General features: G+C 38.9%; 1 protein-coding gene across 3 annotated transcripts in view; it reads right to left on the bottom strand.

Moving 5' to 3' along the window:
• LOC120350637 overlaps positions 1-16785 on the bottom strand; it is a 194187-nt gene that overhangs the window by 163448 nt on the left and 13954 nt on the right. For all 3 annotated transcript variants that reach the window (XM_039425035.1, XM_039425037.1, XM_039425034.1), the window contains exon 2: positions 5802-5964. In XM_039425035.1, the coding sequence (XP_039280969.1) occupies positions 5802-5964 (163 nt within the window). The remainder of the gene's footprint in view (positions 1-5801; positions 5965-16785) is intronic.

Raw genomic sequence — 16785 nt, 5'->3', positions numbered from 1 at the left:
TGCTGGAGCTGTACCCACCCTCTGACTTGAAGGATGCTGTTGAAATTGTGGAGAGGATGGAGAACATCAGTGGATCCAGCAACCCCCTATCAAAGATCTTCCAAGTCAATCATGAAGAACTTGGGACATATTCATATGAGATGACCGTAAGGCAGGTTGGAGCAGCCCAGCAGCTTAGGAGAAGAACAGCTTGCTATGCATGTGGGAAGCCTGGTCACTTTGCCTGTGAATGCTGGAGCTCCAACAAAGGCTAATTCAGGAGTCACAATGCAAGGCAGAGAGGAGATCGACGGCAGCTGAGTGGAGATGGCCAATGCTCAGGATGATTCTGCTTTGTGTGTGGAGATTGGAACCACCTTGCCTTCAACTGCTCCCAGTGGAGATTGGCACCATTTGATCAAGCTAATGTGGGAAACCAACCAGACACAAACCGTCAACTGGAGGAGTCATTCCCAAAATGGGAGAGGCTTGACCAGTGGCACAACATCAAGCCAGTAAGAGAGGGGTCACAAGAGATTTGGATATCCAGTGTGGACAAGAATGGTGGGAATCCAACAATTCATATACAACTTGGCAAGGGCATCCTCAAGTCCCTGCTTGTGGATTCTGGGGCGGACATCTCTATCCTCCAGGAACCAATAACACATGTGCCCCATTGGCCAGCTCGGATGGTGGCAAAGGGAGTTACAGGAGCTATACTTGGGGTGCAAGGTGCTCAGACTCTGGATGTTAAAATTGCACATGTGAGAGAGGCATACCTTCATTATTTCAACAATTGATACAAGGAAGGATGGACTCACAGGCTGAAGATAGGACTTTATCAGAAGATAGGACTTGTCCTGGATGGTCGAAATGGAACTGTCATCCGTGGAGGGGAGGTCATCCCAACTCTGAAATCAGCCAACCTGAACAAACAATCAGCCAACCTGTAAAAACAACAAATTTCAAGCATCTGGACAGAACCAGTGGATGATGAAAAAGTCTGACCAAGCTTTTGATGTGGTTTCATTGGGTAATAGGGTTGTTTATCTGGAGGACCATCTGCAGCAACTACAGAGAAAGCTCCAGGAATTACACAAGGTTGCCAGGGGAAAATTCATCAATTCATCAGAGAAGAGGGTCCAGACTGCCAACCAGAATTGCAAACCACAATGCTTCAAGGGAGGGCAGCATATATACCTTTATAATACAGTGGTACTTCTTGGAGATGCCCAGGAATTCTGCCATCCTCATACTGGACCATATAAGGTGGAGAAGAGACTATCAGCTGTAAACTACATGTTGCTCTTACCTTATAGATGGCAGGTAATTGTCCACATGAACTGGTTAAAACCTTGTGTAGTTGACAAAAATCGAGAGGAAGAGGAACCAGAGAAGAGAGAGGAGGCAACTACAACCTTGCCATCACAACAACCAACAGATGAAGAAGACAACATTGATGACTATCAGCACTTTACAGACTTGGATGAAGAGAGCAGTGAGGAAGAGAAAGAACAGAATGGGAAAGAGGAGGCGAGAGATAATGGAAGATCATAAGAAGATGTTGAGGAAGTAGTAGGTCTACTAGAAGAAGATAAGGTTTTCAACTTGCTCAGCTCTGACATACAGGTGGTTGACCCTCAAGATGTAACATATCAGCCAAGAATGAGAGAAGCTGGAGAGCCACACTGATCCCCCTATCCCTTAGGGATAGGGCCCAGACCCTCACCTAACTGTTTATAGATTCTGTAAGCTACTTCTGAACTGAGTAGAGGGTGCTTGCTGAGGAAGTAGACAGGACTGTGAGAGGCAAGGGAAAGGGAGAAATTGAGAATTAGTAACAAGGAAGGTGATATGATGGATAGCTGAAGTCAATGAAAAAGATTGAAGAAGTGGAAGCAAGGTAAGATAAGTTAGATTAACAAGAGAGAACAGCTGAAGCAGGTGAGAAAGAGATAAAAAGGTCAGCCCAGGTGGCAATGTCATGGAGGAATAAATTGGATATTGGTGGGATCTGGGAATGGAGGAATATTGAGAGGAATTTGGAGATTAACAATGCTACACTTCATTGCAGGCTTGGTGCATATCATGAGAGCCGAGTCTAAGGAGGTGAGTGTAAATTTTGTGCAGCGAGGGGAGATCCTGCTGACAGGGGATTGTTGGAGGATCATTGTATCACTCAACATCACTGAGATTTGTCAGGGAATCACAAATCTACACCTGCGTATCAAAGACACTCAACAGACCTGGTGGCAGGCAACAGAACATATTCCTGATCTTGAGGTGCATAAAGGATTCCTAAGCAGACTGCTCAACTGGACAGCAGCTGGAGGAGGCAGGGCAGGCACTTATGGAGCTTCTACCAACTGGCCAAGGAAGGAGGGGACTTCTCAACATTGGAGAAAAATTATTACGTGTAATATTTGAGACAACTGAAGAGGATGATGTTGACCACCTTTGATTGAGCTTGGAGCACACCAACCAGAGGATAATGGAGGTAATTCACCTGCAAAAGGAGATGCTGACTGTAACGAGGAAGTTGACAAGATGAGCAGAGATGAACTTAGCCAACATCAAACAAATGACACTGGACACTGGACAAATGACATTCCAGAGACACTGGAAGAGGGTACAGACATTTTTGCAAAATTGATTGATACTATAGATCATAAGGCTAGTGATAGTGAAGTACTTTTACCTTGATACTCTGGACTTTTGTGAATGTAACAGCCAAACTATAGGAATTAAGGTAAGCCATGATGTTAAGTTCAAGCCGTATTTGGGTCATTTGTTAGCCACTCTCGAGAAGGTGTCATAGGGTAAATTAAGTGTTGGCTTGATATCTCTATTAGAGATGAGAGCTTTGCTTGTAAGGCTACACTCAAGTTTACCACAGGAACTGGGGATGATCGTGGGTGCAGGGGAGGCCTATCCATACTACCAGGCTGCACAGACTTGAGCCATGTCCATCTTAGGTTCAATCGAATGGTTTGTGGATCTTCCATTAACAGCGGTGGGTAGGCGCTTTTCCTTGTTTTGCATGCATGCACAACCAGTTCATGATCCTGTGATCAATTTCGCGACCCACATTCATCTGGATGGAGAGCTGTTGCTGCTGAGTGAGGACCAACAACGGTATGCCGAACCCAACACCGAATACCTGGCCAGGTGTTCTGCAGGAGAACTGACCATCTGTCCAGCTGAACTGGCCATCTTCAAGCAACATCATTTATCCTGTTTGAATGCCCTGTACCTAGGAGAGGCTGATGACATCCTACATCTCCACCCCAGAACTGCGATCCTGGGCACTCCACCTGATACCTGAGTATAAGACATCACACAACAGACCTGGGTCAGCCCAACAGAGAGAGACGGCCCAACTCACATTGTTGCCACAGAGGCAAATCAGAAGTCACACACACCATAATCCATGGGCTTGGAGAGGAGAAGACATCTGCTGGTTGCATGATGTTCACTGATCATTACAACCTGCTACCAGCAACTCAGCAGGTAAGTGAGGTGCACCTGGACAAGTGGATAATCATCTTAACTGCACCCACTGCTTTGATCCTGACAACCCAAGGACAGCCAGGCACAAAAGAGGTGCAACACCTGCTGCAACAAGTGATTCGGAGATGTTCATACTGGCAAGGGCCAGCTGGACTGCCTGAAGTACCATTTGTGGATTTCCAACAACAACTGGAGAGGTGGGACCAGGAACAGAACAACGGTTTAATAGCAGCATGGTGGCTGATCCTTGGAGGAGGCATACTGGTGGCAACCTTCCTAGCCACCATCCTTGTGAGACGACACCTACACCAAGACTTTAGAGGTCCAAGCCAGACTAGGATCGAGAGGTCTGCCAGAGACGACATTGCTGTGGCCACACTGCTGGGTGGTGCAACCAACACCTCAGTGGAGGCAATTGTGAGGCAGCTGAGGAAATCCCAGCTACAGGATGACCACATCAAAGTGACCACACCAGTTACCTACTTGCCAGAGCTGGAGGACCAGCTCTTCTCTGGAGGAGGGAGCTATGTGAGTGTGTGGAAGATAATATTTAGATTCAATTCATTTGGAAGATTGGAGGTACAGTTTATTGTAAATTAGAACAATAGCCGGCTGTACTTCAAACAACATCGGCTGTTGTTAGTCAGCAGAACTGCTGCCTCAGCGGTCAGTGTCGTCTTCCTGTGTGCCATCCATAACATTTCCCCTGTGTAATTGTCACTCAAAAAGAAAGTTAATGTTCTAATTCATTCTCTTTCTAATTGATAATTCCCAGTTAATCATTTGAGAGCGCCAGCTCACAGACCAGGTTGCCAAGAGTTTTCCACAACCTGTGGAAAATTTTGATAAGCTCTCAGTCAGTCAGTGGGCAGCTTTAGATAGTGCAGGGCGGGATCCTAGGCAGGAATGTGTGTTCTGACCATACTATTGGGGATTGAATGCAGTGAGTGATCAAATTCTAAACAATTTTTCATACTTTCGACTTGCATGGAACATTACTAGAAAATTCAGCATCCCATTCTTTTAATATAATTCAATTTTCATTCTGTTTCTTGTATTCTGTGACACCAAAATACAGCTGGCATGTTCTTTTTTTGTGTTAGTCAATTGGGTTTATTTGTCAAAAATGCATTAATTGTTATATGGAAGAGTCAGAGGATGAATTATAGTATAATATGAAGCTAATTTAGAGTGAATTAAGGAATACCTTTGTCAAAGTATTTTTTTAGGACTAGGCTCTGAATTATAGGTTTAGGCAAATTTGCCTAATTTTGTTCAGTTCATTTCCAAATCTATTTATGATTGACCTGTAGGTTATGACCAATTGGTCATGCAGTCGCATTAATTTGTTGAGAGCTGTAGGAGTTGGGTACTCTATTTTGTAAGATTGAGTCTTTTTTTGTAAAGTTTGGCTGTTGAAGTCTTTTTTTTTTAAAGTTGGCTGATGTTACTATAGGTTGCAAAATTTCAGACCATTTTTGAATTTCATGATCACTACACCATTGAAACGAGTATATGTATCCTTATTGAAAAATTTGGAATTCAACCCTTTCCATTTTGTGTAACATTTGATTTTGTTAAAGTTGGTGAATCGAACTTGAACTCTGGAAATTAATTTACTGCTGAACCTTATTTAGCTATTCCTCCTTTCAAAATGTACTGAACTCGAGCTTATCTAGAAACATCTTCGAAATTTCATAGAAAATTCACAATAGATTGATTTTGCCGGTTCTGGCGCAGACTCAACTAGTAGTCTAAGAGTGTCGGTTCTGGCCCTTAGTAGTTGCAATATATTCAGCATTGATTGATCTTTCATCATTGTGAATTTGAATTAACCTTAAATCATTTTTGTTGCAATTTTATCAATGATTCAGAGTAGTTTGAATTTTGCTGTTCCAGATGAAGATCCAGTTAGTAATATAATTGTGTCTGTTCTGGCCCTTAACAATTTCCTGTATAGTTGGCATTCATTGATCTTCTATCAAATCAATTAAAAAACAATATATTTTTTTTCTTTCTAACATTCTTCCAATTGTTGAATTTTCATTTTTCTCATATCCATATAATTCTTCTGTTTATATATCTACATATAAGTATTAACTTTACCACTAGAATGAGATTGTGAAGTAATTTGTTATATTGTAACTTAATTGAGGGAATTAAAAGATGTAAGAAGAATTGGCAAAGCCACCTTTGTGCTTCAGTGGAAGGGTGTAGATTATAGTACCTGATTCGGACATCTGTGTTTTCTCTGCCTTACCACCCCACCTGTATTCCTGTTACATCATTATTACCAAAGAATTGAACCTTACCTTGCAAGTCCAAAAAAACTGTCGCTTCAGATGAAAATATTTTCTGATATCCGCCTTGTCATGTTTCTCGTGAGGGTTGTCCTTATTTCTTGCCTTGAGGATAGTCAACTCAGGAAGATGATTTCCAATGAGATCTGCCTCAGGATTAGGCTGATACTTGCAACTTTCAACAAAAGCAACACATAAATTAATAACTGAGTAATGAAGATAATTAATATTCATGATAGTAGACTATTTGAATAGTCTACATATGCATAAAAATGCATAAATAGCAAATGCAAAATGCACAATGCATAAATGCAGAATGCATAAATACTTATTGAGTCTCTATGCTTATAATTATATTATTGATTCTGTATTGATACAGGTGTGTATGTATAGTTACTACGATTGTGTTTAATGTTATATCTTAAGTTTTCTTTAACAAAATAGCATGTCTTGTCTCTCGTGTAGATTCTGAGTGCACCAGGCAGCTCGGCTTGCTTCTTATGTATTTATAAGAGATAAGAGTAATGAGCGATTTTATGGCGCCAATTGATGCGTCTCCAATTGAATGCACGGAGTATGCAGATATTAATGATTTTTCTTTAAATTATTCCACATTCAGTTTTTCTGAAAACAGAGACTATGCCGGTTTCTCAGTGATCCACCAAAACATTAGAAGTTATAGAAGAAATATAGATGAGTTTACAATTATTCTACAGAGCCTCAAACATCGTTTTAGTTGCATAATATTGACTGAGGCATGGCTAAATGACGAGAGTGACCTCTTGGAAATCCCGGGGTATACGCTCCTCAGGTCGTATAATAGCCTCAACCAGTGCGATGGTGTGGTCGTATACATCGACTGTGATCTCTCAGTAACTTGCAGAGAGCTTCAGCTGGGCGGTCTGGCCACCTGTCTATCGATAAACTTTGACTGGAAGGGAACACTCTGTGAAGTCCTTGCGGTGTATCGAAGTCCCAACTCCAGCTTACCTCTTTTCTTGAATGCTCTAGATAATTATCTCAAAGAATCAAGGAATGGGGTAATGCAAATACTTGCTGGAGATCTAAACTGCAATATCATGAACGTTGTCCCAGGTTCCATAGAGGAAAAATTCATTGACGTGATGAATGAAGCAGGACTAACAGCATGCATAGACAAGGTGACAAGGCCGGCCAGCAACACTTGCATAGACCATTTTTTTGTTAAATTGCCACTATCATTTAATGCCTCAGCTGCTATTCTCCAAACTGCTGTGTCCGACCATTATGCCATATGTTTGAGTATTCTATCAAATAAGGATGTAAAAACCACAAATAAAGATCAGTATTTCTCAAAGGTAGATTGGACAGGAATCCAAAATGCTCTCTCATTACAGAATTGGGACTCCATCTGTGATGAATCTGATGTGAGTGTTGCAACACTCCTTTTTATAGAAACTCTTCAGAATACAATAAAATTAAATACTAGAAGAATTCATGTAAATGCAAGGAATAATAAGTTGAAGCCTTGGATTAGCATAGGCTTAATCCAATCAATCAGGCATAGGGACAAATTAAAAAAGAGATTGAACAAACAACCTTTCAATGCTAACCTGAAAAATGAATTCTTACAATACCGAAATAGATTACACTCCCTGATCAAACAAGCTAAATTCAATTATTATAAAAACAAATTAGACGAAGTCTCAAACAATCCCAAGAAGTTTTGGTCAACTGTAAATGAAGTTTCTGGTAGACCTAATAAAAAGCTAGCATTTCCGGTCGATGTTTTCGCGCAGGATGGGCGGACTCAACAGAATGCTACCGATGTTAGCATCAATTTCAATAAGTTTTTCGCCTCAGTGGGGAAGAGCTTGGCCGACTCGCTAACTCCTATGGGTGAGCCAGAAATAAATGATTCCAATCATGCTGTCGAGTCCCTATTTGAATTCCAGCCTGTTACACAAGATGAGCTTAAGAACGTAATTGATAGCATGAGAGGTAATAGCGCCCCAGGCCATGATAGCATACCTGCTAGGGTAATCAAAGAAAACGTCCACATCCTCCTACACCCTATTCAACATTTAGTAAACTTGAGCTTCCAGGCAAGTAAATTTCCAGACATTCTGAAAATTTCAAAAGTAATTCCAATTTATAAATCAGGCACAAAAAATAATTACACCAATTACCGTCCCATTTCACTATTGTCTATAATTTCAAAAATCCTTGAAAGATGCGTAAAGATACAATTAATGCAGTACTTGAACAGACATAACCTTCTATCCACCTCACAATACGGTTTTCAGAAATCAAAAAATTCTTCTGATGCATTATTTGATTTATCTAAATATATTGCAGATAATATAAAAACGAGGAACAAAGTAATTATTACCTATCTTGACCTAGCAAAAGCATTTGATTCAGTCGACAGGGAGAAGCTCTTGACAAAACTGGAGATGATGGGTATCAAACAACCAGCTTTACAGTGGTTCAGGAGCTACCTGAAAGACAGAGTTCAATATGTTCAGATCAATGATAGTTTGAGTGGCCTGGAGCAAGTTGATTACGGGGTTGTGCAGGGGAGTACTCTTGGGCCTATTCTCTTCCTGATATATGTTAATAATCTACCACTGCTGAGCATCAAAAGTAAACTTTTTTTATTTGCTGATGATACGGCTGTGGTCTCAACTGGTAAATTATGGGACGACGCATACAGGAACGCTACAGCTGACTTGTCTAGAATTAAGGCCTGGTTTGACCATAACTCTTTGACTGTCAATATCAGCAAGACCAAGTACATGCCTATAGTAACCCGCAATCAGCAAGATCCAGGACACAAAGACCTGAAACTCCACTCATGTGGGGACTCTACTTCAATTTCCTGCAACTGTGAAAACTTAGAAAGAGTTAATCAATATAAGTACCTTGGGATAACAATTGATAACACCTTAAATTGGAGTCCGCACATCCAGTTGGTGAAGCAGCGACTTAGAAGGCTACTGTATGCTTTTTCCCAATTGAGTCAAGTTTTGACTAAGAAGCAGTGTAAGACAGTCTATTACGCATACGTCCAGTCTATTATACAGTATGGCATACTGGTTTGGGGAGGCCTCCCTGCTACCCTCCTCGAACCGCTTGCGGTGTCACAGAGACAAATTATCAAAACTGTTTTAAATAAGGAATGCCGATATCGAACAGCACATCTTTTTACAGAATTTACAGTTTTAAATGTAAGGCAATTGTACATTAAATCTTTATTGATCTACCTAAAAATTAATAAACTTAAAATTTTATCAGATATTTTACATACCTATCCTACATGGTATAGAGCTAACTTCGGTTTTGCGACGCCGCAGGTGGTTCATGGAGTGGAGCTGAGGACACCTTTTTATTTGGCTCAAATGGTCTATCGTAATTTGCCCGCTGAGATAAGAACTGATATGGATGAATGCAGTGTGGCTGCATTCAAGCGTAAGGTGGAGGGGTGGCTATTCCGCCTGGGCTGGGAGTCGTCAGAAAGCCTGCTTCAGTCTGTTTATTGGCACTAAGATCATCTCTTAATTTGATGCTTAATTTGATGCTTTTGACGCTTTTCTTATACATAAATAGATTTTTTTTTTCATTTTTGAGATTATAAATTTTCAAACTTACCTTTCTTCTCTTTATATTTACCACACACTTTATTTAATCGTTTATAGATTTACATAACTTCATTACTATATTCTTTTTAATGGTCACTGGGGAATTGGCTGGTTTCTGTTCCTCGGTAATTTTTTTTATATATGAGAAGCTACCATTATTTTTTACAATAAGTATATACAAAATATATTTCACTCGTGCAATCTCAAGAATTTATTCATATTTCAATTCTCAAATCTGTATATGTTACTCTTATCAATCTTTTTCTGTTTATGAAATTTTATCAATGAACAATGTAATAGATAATATTTAATTTCATAATTATAATACAAACTATCTTATACTCACCTTCTAGTTAACAAAGCCGGACATTCTATTACCTATATAATATTATGAATAGACTATTGGCTACCCACTGTAACAAGAACCAACCCCCTACACTCAGACGAATAGTCTTGTAGGGGTATTCCAGTAAAACATGCTCTGTAATACAATGTATCTGTATTTTGTATGGAATAAAGAATATTTGAATTTGAATTTATTATAGGCCTACTTGTGTGCCATGCTATGAATTTAGAAAGTTAATTTGGAATTTAGAATTTAGAAGCACACACAATATAACTTGTTCAGACGTTATATCAATGTTCCCCTTTGTTGACTGGCGTTGTGTGGTGGAGGGGGAATTGAAGTGTGAGGCTCATAGCATAATTGCGACAGTTGCCGACTGCCAGCCAATTGAACAGCTCACTTCACTTAATATCAATTTTTTGCAAAGTGATCTATTGATTTATTGTGATTTATTACAAGTGTCATCTCGTCTCGAGCAAAATTGTACAGAAAACATAGTAATGTTAACATTGGACATATGGCTCTCTCAAAGGAAAGTAACCTACTCCCTCTTCACTGGAGACTTGGTCGAATAACAAAGATATTCCCTGGACAGGATGGAGTTGTGAGAGTGGTGGAGGTACAGACTGCAAAGAAGTCTCACTGGGGCTGTCAATAGGGTATGTCTCCTCCCTATTGATAACGTTTAGGCCTTATTGAAGGGTACAAAGTTCAGTGGTTAGTTTTTTGTTCCTCGTTTTAAATGTGAGAAAGGTTCCCAAGTTGCTTTGTTTCTTGTTTTTATCTATAGTGATTGTATATAGTCATTATTTCTCGTCCCATCCTCTCCTTTCCGTGGGCCTCCTACTCCTTTTGTATAAGTCTCCTCAATGGCCTCTGAGAAGTGAAGATATTTTCTTTTATTTTCCTAGTTTCCCTAGTAGGGTTCGTTATAGGTGTTTTTTTTTCTTGTTATTGGAAGTTCTTCCAAGGTGGGTGGAATGTTCAGATGTTATATCAATGTTCCCCTTTGTTGTCTGGCATTGGTGGTGGAGGGGGCAATTGAAGGGTGATGCGCATAGCATAATTGTGCCAGTTGCTGACTGCCAGCCAATCGAGCAGCTCACTTCTCGTAATATCAATTTTTTGCAAAGTAGTCTATTGATTTATTGTGATTTATCACAAGTGTTCAACTTGCTACCTGACACCAAACAACCCCAAAATGTTCTCGATGTAATTGATACAGTCCATAAACCAGAGTGCTGTTTGAGCCAGCCTCTGTCGAATAAACATGGTCCTCCAGTCCAGATTAATTGTTAATCTAATTTGAGTAGGACATAAGTTTAAACTATCGTCTAATAAGTTTGTAATTTTTTATGCCTATTTGATTCTTGGTTTTTCTGTGTATAAGGCTTGTTTTTGTTGTTATAAATGAATATACAGTTTATTTGGGGTATTCTTAAGAAATTTTGGCTCAATGTGAGTTGGAAATTGAGTAGAACAAGTAATATTTTTGTAAAAAATAGTATTATTGCATAAGATTGTTGCATTGGCGCCACAAGGCTGGACTGGCAAGTTTGTGTTGATGAGTAGAGAAAGACTTATACGTTGTCTAGCTGTAACAGTAACTGGAACTGTTACTTTTTCAAAGGATACTTGCAGTTATTTGCATTAATTGTTGTCATTACTTCATTAATAATAGCAGTTATTGTTTGTTCCAATGAGGATCGGTATGGTATTATTAGCCTTGTAACCGATCATTTTCTACCAAGCATAAGTTGAAGTGCTGGTTTGGCTTGTATGATTAGATAAGCCAGCCATTGTTTGTTACAGTACTTCATTGTGTTATGTCGCCTGCTCTCTTGTTTTCCCTCTTATTCTTGTTTGGCTCTTTGTCTCACTCTCTCTCTCGGCGAGCACTCACTGTTATCACCTCACTATGGGTGTTATCAAAGACTTGATGTTTCAAAGAGATGCATTAATTCATAAAATGAAACAGATTAATGAAATTGCTGATGCTGTCAAAAATGATCCGAAAAATAAAAAAATGAAGAATTTATTGAAAGTTATGTGTGAGCATATCAATCACCACCAGGTGGAGTTCAATAATATAATAGATGAGATGCAGAGCTACTATAACAAACAAAATCCTTGATTGGAAACAACTGAGCTTGAAACACTGATAAGCAAATTTGATGAGATGTATTCCAATGTCAAGGCTATTCTTGAAACCTTACCATCCACTCAAACAAATTTGAATATTAGTTCTTCCAATGTAGCTCCTTCACCTACAACTGGAAATATCTTGTCAGTTGCCCTGCCTAGGCTTCCTTTAATGACTTTTGATGGCGATTTGAAAATTTGGAGTCAATTTAAAGATTCATTCGAAGCCACGGTTCATAATAATGGTCAAATTGCTGACATACAAAAACATATGTATCTTCGGTCTGTACTGAGAGGCGATGCACTGTCAGTCATTTCTGTAGTCCCATTGACAAGTGATCATTATGCTGAGGCATGGAAAATATTATTGAATTGCTACAATAACTCTTACAAGCTGGCTGACCCATACTTGCTAGCAGTTTTTGATATACCAGCAGTTAATAAGCAACCAGACTCAATACAAAAATTCATCACTAATTTAGATGAGTATATTGCAGCACTAAAACCAATTGGTCATTCAGTTAATGACTGGTCTATTCCGTTATTATTCGTCTTACGTAAAAAACTGACTTAAAAATTGAGAGAGAAGTGGCAGAGACTGCTAAGAAATGGAACAGTATCCGATTTGAAAAACTTCCAAATATTTTTGAATGATGAAGCTGTTATTTTAGAGGCTACCAAATCCACTGATTTATTGGGGTCACATACATTTTCGGAAGCCTCCTCATGTAAGCAGTTTGGGAAATTGAAACGCACTATGGGAAATTACAAAGCTTCAGCTATGATTGTTAAATCGAAATTGGACGAGCTGAAATGTATTGAATGTAGTAATTCTCATGAACTGGAAAATTGTGAAGTGTTCTTGAATCTCAAACCGACTGATAGATTAAAATGTGTAAAAGAATGGAAAACTATGTAGATGCTGTTTATTGGCAGGGCACTTTATTAGAGATTCTAGAAGAAGGAAGCCGTGCAGTCACTGTAGTTTGCGTCATCATTCGCTCCTCCATTTAGAGTCAACACGGCCGCCTGTTGAAAACACCAACACATTGGCCAGTAATAAACAAATGAGGAGGGTAGATGTGCATGACGCCGCTGATCAAAGCCATCAAACATTTGTTACTGACTTAGCTAAGAAAGTATTTTCCAATGTAAATAGTTCCTTAGTATTGTTACCAACTGTTAAATTGGGAGTTTGAGGTAATCAAGGCAATTATCATAAGGTCAAAGTATTATTAGATAGTGCAAGCACCGAGTCATTTATTACAAGGCAATGCATGAGAAAACTGGGTTTAGTGGTGCAGAAAACACATAGTTTGCCAATCTATGGATTGATTATCTGATACTAAACTGGAAGTGACAGATGAAATTACTAACTGTGAATTTGAAACACCGAACTCCCCTTCATTAAAAATTACTGCATTGATAGTCAACAAACTAGCAGCTACAAATCAGATAAAAAATGCATATGTGCCTGAGGTACTGAGGATAATACAGGCGGTATTATCGAGAGTTGACGACTATCTCAGCGGGGCTGAGAGGTTTTGGAATCGGGAATTCCAAGGTGCGATTGAATTCGGAAATTCAATGAAAGAGATAACTCAGTTAGGTGAATTGGTGTTATGAACATGGATCGGGCATCCATAGTTTAGCTGTTTAGAAGTTCTTGATTGTAGGCATTTTCGACTATGCTGGCTCTTAAGAGGGCATTAGGGAAATTGGCCAATCAATAAGAAGTAGTGGAAGTATTTTATTTCATGGTTTAGTTCTATTATTCGAGTAAGCTAAAGCTGCGAGTAGATCTGACCTGAATAATTGAAAGATAGATAGCTGCTGACTTGGAAGTGTATGTTAGAAAGAGAGAGAAACAGTGTAGATGGTGTAGATATCAACAAGTGTGTATGAGTGAGAATGACCGATGAGAGAGAAAGTAACAGATGGAAAGAGAATAAAATACTCCTTCGACTGTATGATGAGAACAATGAAAATTAGAGTAGAACAGTAAATCGTAATTATATTATTTTGTGAACGAGAGTAGAAATGAAACGAAAGAAGGAGAAGAAGAACATGATAAGGAATATAGAATAAACAGTGGTAGAGACAAACGGAAAATAGTTGAAAACGTAATAGATAATTGAATCAATAATGAGTTGGACATTATGACTACAATATTGAAGGCTAATCGGAAAATGCAAGCTGGCAGGCTATTGTTCTAAAAGCGTAGTTAGAGAGATAGAATAATTGTAATTTATTTCGAAATTAATTGATACGAGATAATGAAATGACAGTTGATAATGACTTAGGAAATTATTCGAAGTTTTAGGAAATATATTATGCATTCAAATTTATTGTTGTCTCATGTGAAAAGTGAATATTTTGAGTTGAATTAATTTTAAAGGGCCCGGTCATTTCTATTTTGAGCTACAGTGTTAGTAAATTTTTCTGGGTCTGGCACACCCAACTCTCATGTAAGTTGTGAGTTTTGATGAAATGTTGAGTGATAACAGTTGAAAAGGTTAGTTCCTGTTGGAAGAAACAGTGATTTGTCTTCTGGGATATCACGGCCTGTCTACAAGAGGCTACTGTGTGCAAGAGTGATGGGGCCATTCTATCTATGCCCCACTCCCGATGACATCATTGCTACTGATGATGTGATGTCCACTGTTCCAAGAGGATGCTGACTTCCTGATGTCGCTGAGGACAGCGAACAGCTGACTGGCTTCTGACTGCCATAACTGACCTACAGCTGTATTGCAGTTTGCGCTGATGTCAACCACCTACCACAGGCTAAGATGTCTGGGTACTACCGTCGGGTGCATGGGTGCATCTCTTCGACCACCCCATCCATATCATATCGAAGGGCTGTTCCAGGTCCCAGCTCCAGGCTTGATGTCGACCAGATAATAGTGTCAAGTGTTAGTGTGAAAGCAAATTAAGAGTGAATGAAATTTTGGTGAAATCGTCTTTTTTAGGGGAGGGGGTAATGTAATAGTGTGATATTGAATGGGTATTATTGTAGTTGTTTTTGTGTATCTTATATTATTTTTCAGGTTTTTGAACTGAAATGAACTTTGATTTTACTGTTTGTTGAACCCTGCGTTTTTAGTGTGAGAATTTACTCTGTCTTGTTTGAATTTGCTAACTTGTTGCTTAGTTGTCGAAATTAAAGCAATTTTCATGCATTTTCCAAATGCAGTTTCAATGTCTTGTCGAGAAAGCTACTGTATTTGGGAATTGTACGACCATTGACCTTTTGCAGCTTCGGCTTTTCCACTGGAAGTTATGCTCAACGCTCGTGGAGGGGGAATAATTTTCAGTGAAAAGGCCACAGTTCGAATTGAGACATAACTGGGAAAACATGTAATGGTGTGCGAGCCTCGATCCTCTGATTGGGCCCATTTCCCATTCAGAGGGACAAATTGTTATGTTTCAGATATCAGTAATTTTTATCTAGTTGAATAGGGAACCAAATTTTATAGAGTTAGTAGGAGTAGAATCAGGAAATTATTTGTGTGTGTGAGTTCAAGTATAGTGAGTTTTATTAAAGCATATGTGAGTGTTTCTGAAGAGTCCAAGTTTGAATATTGTTGAAACGGTGAGTGCCGAACTTTTGTTCTTTTTCTTATTAAGCTCATAATTTAATTTCATAGAATGACCGAGGCCCAAATTTAAATGCAGCAAGTTAGCAGGTTCCCAAAATGTATAGATTGAATTGATTGAATATACCTTCTTTTTCTGAATCAGTTACTGAGTAACTCTTTTGGAGAATTCGACATGATTTCTATTGATTCGTTAATGAGTTCAATAAACCTGATGTTGAATTTTAAAAGTATTTTTCATTGAAGTTCCTGGCTCGTAGTTACTATAGTTGCTAGTTGCTGAAATAGGTGACAATTAGATAATGATGATAATCTGTGCATTTGAATGAACAAATCCACTAAAAGCTCCCAACCAATCAAGGATTCAAATAGAGATTTGATAGCATAATTTTGGTAAATATTATAGAAGAGAATAAACAACCCCCCTCTGTTTATATTGGTGGCTAGCGGTGGTATAGTCTGCAAGAATGACTATTGAACCACATGTATTCTTATATATTTCATATTTTGGAAGGTTAACTCAATAGAGACAAATATGTCACCGGTTGCAGAAATGATGTCAGGTGTTAAAAATATCCTAGGGTTAAAAATACCTCCACTGGTTACACATACTGGGCACATATTGAAGGACTTGATCTAGCAGATTCTGAATTTCTCCTTTCAGAGGAGGTTGATATTTTATTGGGTGCTGAATACTTCCCCTTCATTCTGACTGGAAGAAAGGTGATTGGTCCAGCGGGTACACTATCTTCCCTAGAAACTGTATGGGGCTACTGCCTGATGGGTAAGGTATCAGAGGAGAGTTATACTATCTCAAATAATCTGTGCATGTATTCCAATGCTGATTTAGAAGAGTTGGTGGAGTGATTTTGGGTTGTAGAAGAGCCACCTAGGACAATAAAATTATTGGAAAGTGAAATGGCTTGTGAGGAGATATACAAATCAACTGTTTGTCGTTTGAATACTGGTAAATACATTGTAGAATTACCATCCAAGGAAACAAATACGAGTGAGATATTGGGATATCTTGAAGGTAAAATTAATGTTGAAGAAAATGTTTTCATGATTCGAGAAGAAGAAGATTGGGAGATAATTTAGAAGAAGTTCCAGGTGATCAAGGTATAGCCTTCAACAGTTATCTACTGAAATCAAACCAATGGTCGACCCATACCAAAGAAGGAAATTGGAGAAGATGTTTTTGAAAAGGAGAAACGAAATTTGGAAGAGTTAGATGATGATAGACAGGATAATTTAGGAATAAAATGGACAAAATCCGAAAAGGGAGAAGA

The sequence above is a fragment of the Nilaparvata lugens genome, chromosome 3, assembly GCF_014356525.2.
Source record: "Nilaparvata lugens isolate BPH chromosome 3, ASM1435652v1, whole genome shotgun sequence".
In the NCBI taxonomy this organism is placed as follows: domain Eukaryota; kingdom Metazoa; phylum Arthropoda; class Insecta; order Hemiptera; family Delphacidae; genus Nilaparvata; species Nilaparvata lugens.
This window is presented reverse-complemented; position numbering and strand designations above follow the sequence as displayed.